The sequence below is a fragment of the Nycticebus coucang genome, chromosome 12, assembly GCF_027406575.1.
Source record: "Nycticebus coucang isolate mNycCou1 chromosome 12, mNycCou1.pri, whole genome shotgun sequence".
Lineage (NCBI taxonomy): Eukaryota > Metazoa > Chordata > Mammalia > Primates > Lorisidae > Nycticebus > Nycticebus coucang.
The window spans coordinates 11,152,751-11,161,254 of NC_069791.1; the positions used below are offsets into that span (position 1 = coordinate 11,152,751).

The 8,504-nt window shown below is 34.0% G+C and overlaps 1 protein-coding gene across 1 annotated transcript; it reads right to left on the reverse strand.

The window, feature by feature from the left end:
- Positions 1–1,054: 1,054 nt before the first annotated feature.
- Positions 1,055–2,929, reverse strand: LOC128562157 (olfactory receptor 6C3). Its single transcript, XM_053556801.1, has 2 exons — positions 2,865–2,929; positions 1,055–2,035 (listed from the first exon to the last, which is right to left on the reverse strand). The coding sequence occupies exon 2, from the start codon at positions 1,988–1,990 to the stop codon at positions 1,055–1,057; it is 936 nt and encodes a 311-aa protein (XP_053412776.1). The 5' UTR covers positions 1,991–2,035; positions 2,865–2,929.
- Between the last annotated feature and the right edge of the window lie 5,575 nt (positions 2,930–8,504).

Genomic DNA, 8,504 nt, shown 5'->3' on the forward strand with positions numbered 1-8,504 from the left:
CACAAAGTCTGACCCTGTCTCAATAAAAAAATAAGTAAATAAAATAAAATATAGGCATATTTTAATCCTTAAAATATCATGAAGATTAAGTTTCTCATAGAGATATTCTCCATGTTAATTTCCTGCATTGAATGTTTTGATTTTCATATTGTAGGAACAGGTGGTTGAGAGTAAAAGATTAAAATTCTTAAGTATATCACAATATGTAAAATTACATTTTCCATTAATTTACACACATTTGAAATTCTTTTACATTTTACTTTGTATGTTACAGTAGTATGCAACTTTAAAAATAAGGTGTGTTAGACAAAGCTTACAAGGATAATATCGTTTGGGAGAATATAAGAGGAAAAATAAACATTTGCAATTTAAATACTGTCACAGCATAGCCAGTAAGCAGTGACGTAGACCTCAGGTCAAATGATTAATTATTGAATTGGTGTTTATATAATGAAAGTAATTTTAGTGCATGCTAACTTTATTTGTATATTTTCGGTGAAGAATTTAATTTACAAAGAAAATGGTAGTGGCTTGCACTAAATTTTACAAAGTATAAAGATCTACATGTAATGTGGAATCCAATAGAATATATTGCCTCTAGAGACCGAATTTAATGGTCAGTGATGCAGAACATAGGGGATCTAAAACATTTTATAACATTATCAATGTTCATCTTGAAAATACAGAAAAAAATTCACATTTCAGACTCTGGGTTTGAAGTACAATATGGTAACATGAGTGCCATTTAAGAACAGATACAACAGAATTAAAACTATTTTACATGTCCTACACAGAGTATGTCTTAAACAAACACATATCATTTAAAGAAAATCTGATGGGGGAATAAATTTTACTATATCTTTAAGTCAGTCAATAAACAATGCTTCGGAGAACTGGGTATGGGGGTGGAAGAAATGGACTAGGGAAAATATCAGATTAACTGCTAATGTGGCATAGGCAGAAACTGTAAGAAAGCAAAGATATTGATACAAATAAATTTTCAGATTCTATGTAATTACTTTTTATAATGTACTTTCTTTTTGATAAAAGCATTTCATTTGTTTGCATAAAACACAACTTTGTAGAGCACATCTTTGAATGCTTGTTTTACTTGCTGGTTCCTCAGGGTATAGATGAAGGGGTTCAGCATGGGAGCAACAGAGGTGTTGAGAATAGCCACTCCCTTTGTCAGTGACGCCTTTTCCTTTGCAGAGGGATTCACATACATGAATATACAGCTTCCGTAAGAAATGGAAATGACAATCATGTGAGAGGAACAGGTGGAGAAAGCCTTTTTTCTCTGACTGGCAGACGGAATTTTCAGAATAGTCCTGATAATGTGCAGGTAAGATAAAATCACTAATGCCAACGTGAATAGCAAAGTAACCAAAGCGAAGTAGAAACCAAGTATTTCGAGGAACCATGTATTGGAGCAAGACAGCTGCAAGAGGGGGAAATAGTCACATGCGAAGTGGTCGATGATGTTGGAAGCACAGTAATCCAGCTGCAGGAGAAGCATCAGGGGCGGGAACACGGTCAGAAACCCGCCCAGCCAGGCGCACAGCACCAGCAGGGCGCAGAGGCTCCTGCTCATGATGGTCCTGTAATGAAGGGGCTTGCAGATGGCGACGTAGCGGTCGTAGGACATGGCAGTTAGAATGTAAAACTCAGTCACTCCCATGAAGATAAAGAAAAAGAGTTGGGCTGCACAGTTGTTGAAGGAAATGGACTTGTCCCCAGTGATAATTGCCCCCAGAAACCTAGGGATACATACAGTTGTGAAGGAGACTTCTAAGAAAGCAAAATTCCGGAGGAAGAAATACATGGGCGTCTGCAGATGTGAGTCCACCAAGGTGAGCGTGATGATAGTCAGGTTTCCGGTGATACTTAACGCGTATGTGATAAATAAAAAAAGGAAAATCACAATCTGAAGGTCAGGATCATCGGAAAGGCCTAGGAGTACAAACTCTGTGATGGCCGTGTGGTTCATGTCTTTCTCTCCCTCCCTGTTTCTCTCTCTATTCCTCTCTCCTTTCTTCATCTTTTAAAGATATTTCTGTAGAAAGAAAATGAAAAGGAAGAGATGAAAAATATGATTCATCATGATCAATATTGTCATCTTTGATACAATTCTAAAACATTTTCTACAGTCTAGGACAGTTTATTTTGACTATCTTGTTTGCATGATGCTTTAATACATGAATCCAGTTTATGTACTAGTTATTTTATTTTAAATCTAGCAGAAGAAGTTAGGAACTCTTCAATAAAATCCACAAATCTTTCATTGGGTTCAATTTTTACAAAATATTGTCACCTTCTTTTGGCTGAAACAATCATATGAAACATATTTTTTTCTTACTTTTCCCCTCATGTATAAATTAAAGTATGCCACCCCCTAAAAACAAAATGGTAAAAGTGAGAATTAGAAGACAACATTAATAATTTATTCTTCTTATAAGAAACTAGCTAATGATTTTTAGCCAATAAAAATATTTTTATTTTTGGAATCAATTACATAATTTAATCATCAATTTCATTTTAAATGTTAACATTTTGGTCTAATTATCAAGATAATATAAGAACATCCTATGTATTATGTATGCTTACCATTAGAGTAAAAAGATAATTTTTTTTTAACAAGAGGAAGATATTCACTTTTTCATGTACTGGCTTGTCTTATATTTCCATAAAATATTTAAAGCTTGATGTGTTCTATGATTCATAAGAAATGTATACACACACACATATATATATAGAAAAAGAGGGAGAGAGAGAGGCATCTTTTTTGAGCTTCAAGGGATATTCGATATTCATCTATTTTTAATTTTAATTCTTTTTGAAGCACAAATTGGAAAAACAACTACTTGCCTTAGATCTTAGCAGCTCTGTCACTGGGATGGCAGCACAGTCCATCTTCCATTTGAACATCCTCCCTCCTGAGCTACTAAGCTTTATGGAAAAATGTTTCATTTCCTAGTAAACTTGCCCCAAACGAAATCACTCATCCATAAGGGTATCCAGAGATGTATGGAAAAACCTCTCACATTCATCCCAATCTGTTCAGTGAATCTTCAGCTGTTCAAACATAGCGCTGATGTACTATTCCATCGATTTGGTCTGCTAAAATCCTGGGCAGTGTCTCCTCCATATCTTAGATGGTAAAACCTCTGCTCTAAAGGATGGAAGGTAAAATCATTGCTTCTATTTCTGATACTACCAAAGTTCACACTAATCAAACTTATTTTCTCTATTTTATAATGGTTGCTATTTCAGGAAATAAAAACACAACATCAGACATCTTCCAAGATCTGTAAATGTATTATATTCCTCTTTAGCGATGTTGATCTAGAAGTTCAAGAAAGTCTTATTTAAAGAGAGAATGGAGAATGATACAACAATATTGGGCACTATAAGCATAGATTTTTAAACTAGGATCCGCTTCCTTCTGGAAAAATGAAAGACCTAAAATACTTCAAGCCTATTTGTTTTGATCTCAAAATATTTGATCTCCTAGAAACAAGGCAAAATTCAGGTCACATGTCTGCTACATTATAGACCATGAGGGATTTCTGGAAGGCATCCTTGGATTTCTCAGTAGCCTCCTAACTCTTCTCCATGACCACTCTCCCTTGAGAATGGCTACAGGCATCTTTGCACAAACCACAGAGGACCTAAAATGTTGTCTTCTACAAAATATTTGCTTCTAGTAATTACTTAATATTTTATAAATATTTAATATTTCATGAGTAATAAAAATAGCTAAGAAGTCTACTTTCTTACAAAACTAGAACTCTCAATGTAAATGATATTTAACCAATGTTTTAAAATACAAAAGTTTTCTATATATGCCTTTTTTATTACTTATCCCTTAGGCATCCGGAATGAAAAAGTTATTCCATAATTCTAAGTAAAGAATAACTATTAGAATGCATATATTGTGCTCACAACTTTTAAAATATTTTTACATAGGTTAACTAATTCAATGTTCATTGCAAATTGCAGCCTTCCACTTTGTCTACCTTATCATTCACCTTGGCCTTTACATTTATTTTATATCTTTTTAACATTCTTCTGAGAATGTTAAATGATAATGAGAAATACCATTAACCTAAATGTTTTGGCAATAAAATATGTATCACAAGATAAGCTATGTATTTAATATATAATTGTATCAATTAATAAAATTTATCATATGAGAATTACTTAATACAAATATATTTAATAAAGTAATTAAACATACATTTAATATAAAATATCATTAATTTATAGAATCAGATAAAGTTTTATTTTATTTTTTCAGCTTTATTAAAGTACATTTGACAAATAGAAATTTTTATATATTTAAGGTGTACAATGTGAAGTCTTGACATAAATATACTTGTGTATGAACTAATAAAAAGTTAAAACAGTCACTAATACAGAGCTGTATCATGGCTGGGGTGCAATTTTGTGAATTACTTTATTGTTAAAGAAGCACTTGGTAAAAGGGACATTTTGGCAGATGTGTCTCTACGTCATCTGGAGTGTTATCTTTATCCACTTAATTCCCACTGTTCAGTTTTGTGGAAAGAGTAGAGATGATGTAATGTTTTTTATCGTAAACCCCAATTTATAAGCAGCAAGAAATTCTATCTCTATTCACAGAAAGTAAATGTTCATCAGTGACTCACTTCACTGCATCCTCCCTCTGCCGATTGTCAGTGGTTACTATGTAGATCTGGAGGCTTAATCTACGTTTCAGTTTAAATTGTTTTTTCTTTTTTTTATTTTTTTTTACAAGACTTTTTCAGAAAGGGAATTTTATATTTTCAACAGAGATACATGTTTAATAGATTAAAAAATATTTAGCAGTTATTGGTGGTCAATGGCTGGATCCATTAGTTCAGTATATGCTACAAAAAGGTTATATTCTAAATCTATCATGTAGCATTTGCTTATTCATTGTACAGTTCACATAGAAAAGCCCAGATAAATGCTATGTTGCTCTTTAGTCAATATTCCAGGTTGGTTTTTGTAGGTATTATTATAAACATATGGATTTATAGTTTTTTATTTTTGTTCATGTTGGTGTTTGACATACAAATTTCCAATAAGATCTAAATTGACTTTCCTACTTCGTTAGGGTGTTTTAGCCAACGGGAAAGTCTTCACATTGGATTCCGACTCTTGTGGATGTTATGCTTTTACTCGTGCTTCCTTCCTATCCAGGGTAAGCTCATGCTACGCTCTTCTGTGTTAGACCTAGGATCAATCACTTCCTCAAAGAGTCCTCTTTACATTCGGAAATGTTGAATCAAGATAAGAATCCAGGCACATTTCTGATGATATTTATGAAGTCAATCATCTCTTCTAGGTATTTTCAGTGAATAGTACCAGCAAACACATATTTTTTTTATTAGAAAATACTTTCTGAGGGCATGCTAAAATATATAATTCGAATTTTGGATGGCAGGATTTTTATTATCCATGCATCCTTTTATTTTTCATTTGTATTTCTTTTCTCTCATATTAGAACACAAGTATCACATTAATTTTCATTTTTTCTTTTTTCAACATTAGAATAACAGTTGATGGTGCTGCCACCACCAAAAAAGAGATTTTTTTTTAGCTGTTTTCTTTATTCTTAGATTAAATCCCACATTGATATACAGACTGATAACTGTATATTAAAACACTTGAATAATTCTTTTCATGGGGCTAACTTACCAACTAAATATATACTTAGTTATATTTCATTCCCTTATGTTTTATTTAGCTGGGGGGAAGTCTTCAAATGTATGAAAATTTAAATGTTATGTCTTATTGTGTATCACTTTTTTATTTTTAATCATGAACAATTATATGTGTAAATTTGTATTTCTTTTTCTTTGGGAAATATATTTTCCATTTTCTTTAATCAGTATGAACCCTGAGGATCATGATACAAGTGTATAAATATATCTCTATCCCTTTTACAACTGTAGTATATGGATATACTATAGTTTATTCAAAAAGTCCACTAATAATGTATGTTTTCCCTTCCACTCTTATCATGTGTTATAAATAGGTATATAATAAATAGACTTGCGAACTGACAATATTTTTTTGTCATTTACCTAAAATAATTTCCTCGAAGTGAGTTTTCTGGTCAATTAATAAAGACTAGAGATTATCAAATCTTCCCATAGAGTCATTTCACTTTACTCTCTGACTGACAATATATGTGACCACTTCTCCACAGCTTCACCAACAGAGAATGTTGCCACATTTTTATGTCTTTATGGTTAGTGAGACAGAGATAGGTTTTTTTCAATTAAGCTCTATTTGTGTTTGTCACTTTCAAAAATGTTTGATTACTCTAATTCATTTTTATAGTTTTCTTTCCCCCTTCATGTTTAGAAGTTCATTATATGTTATGGATGAAAAAATGTTGTTTGTAAACAAAGTTGAAAATTATGTTCTGCATTAAATTAGATCTCCCCTTTGATCCTGCAACCCCATTACTAGGCATCTACCCAGAAGAAAAAAAAAATCATTTTATCGTAAGGACACTTGCACTAGACTGTTCATTGCAGCTCAATTTACAATAGCCAAAATGTGGAAACAACCTAAATGCCCACCAAACTGGGAATGGATTATCAAGCTGTGGTATATGTATACTGTGGAATACTATTCAGCCACTAAAAAAAAGATGGAGACTTTACATCTTTGGTATTAACCTAGACTGAGTTGGAACACATTCTTTTTAGTTAAGCATCCCAAGAATGGAGAGCAAGAATCCAATACACTCAGTTCTAATATGAAGGCAGTAGATGATTTAATAAAAGTTTGGGGGTAGGGGAAGGAATGAGCGGGTAGAAGGGAAGAGAAAGGGTGATGGGGGTCATGGTGTATGGCACACCTCTTGGGGGCAGGGCACAATTATAAGAGGGACTTTCCCTCACAAATGCAATCATTGTTCCTAATTCTTTGTACCCTCAATGAATCCCAATCAATAAAAAAAGGAAAAAAATATGTTCAGGAACAGAACTGTGTTTTTATTTGACTATGATATCTTTGGCTCTGACATTAAAAAAGTTTATTGTGCTAAGAACTCTTAGCATGAGATCTACCCACTTAACAAACTTTTCAGGGTGTAACACAGTATTGCTAATTATAGGAACGATGTTGTGTATCAGCTCTGTTGTGTACCAGTTACGTGTAAGTTTAACTCTTAGATGCCTCATATGAGTGGAATCATGCAGTATTCATCCTTCTGTGGTGGATTTATTCCATTTAGTATGCTGTTTTAAGGTTCATCTGTGTTGCAGAATTTCCTTTTCTTTTTTGAGGGAGATTATTAATCCATTACAGGCATATACTACATTTTTGTTGTCTAGGCACCTGTCCCTGGACACTTAGATCGATTACACTGTTTGGCTACTGTGAGTAGTGTTGCCATAAACACATGAGTACTAATGTCTCTTTAAGATCCTGGTTTTATTCTTTTAGATAAATGTATCACATGGTAGTTCCATTTCAAATTTTTGAAGAAACCTCCATTCTGTTTTCTATCATAGCTGCATACTTTTGCATTTCCAACAATCAATGCACAAGGGTCCTAATTTCTCCAGATCTTCAGCAACATTTGTGGTCTTGTTTTGCAAAATAACCTTCCTGATAGGTGCAAAGTGACAAGTCACTATGGTTTTGATATGAATTTGAAGATTTGTGACATTTAGAATCTTTTAAAATACTTTTAAGCCATTTGTTCACATTCTTTGGAAAAATGTCAATTTAAACCTTTAGCCCATTTATTAACCGGCTTATTAGGGTTTTTTAAATTTTATTTTTAATTAAAAGAACTTTTATTTTTTAATTGACAGATACAGAACACTGAGGATATCCATGAGAAGACCATATTTCAAGTAGATGTTCAGAGGGAGGAAGACTGAAGAAAACATAGTGGTGATGGGAGGGAAGACGTTGAAGTTGCAGAAAGGACTGAGAGGCCTATGTGGGGATGCCGTGGGCCTTGAGCCGCCCCCACCAGGGAAGCGGGTAAGCAGGAACCCTTTGGGGGTCCACACTTCTGGCCAGGGCCTCAGACTGTTTACATTCAGGAAGAAAGACAATCAGAACAAGGATGTGTGAGATCAGCTAGAAGAGACGAAGCTAGAGGGAGAAGAAGGAGGTGCCAGACCAACAGCTGTCACAGGAACTGTTTTTTTTTTTTTGCAGTTTTTGGCTGGGGCTGGGTTTGAACCTGCCACCTCCAGCATATGGGGTCAGTGCCCTACCCCTTTGAGCCACAGGTGCTGCCCCACAGGAACTGTTAATAACAGAGCAAGAGCTCACTTACTCATCACCTTGATGAAACCACCAAGTCATTCAGGAGGGGTCAACTCCCATGGCTCAATACCTTCCATTAGGTCCCACCTCCAACGCTGAGGATCAAAATTCAACATGAGCCATGGAGGATCTAATATTTAAAATGCATGCAGGCAAAACCCTAGAATATGAATTAACTGTGGATGGTTTGCCAG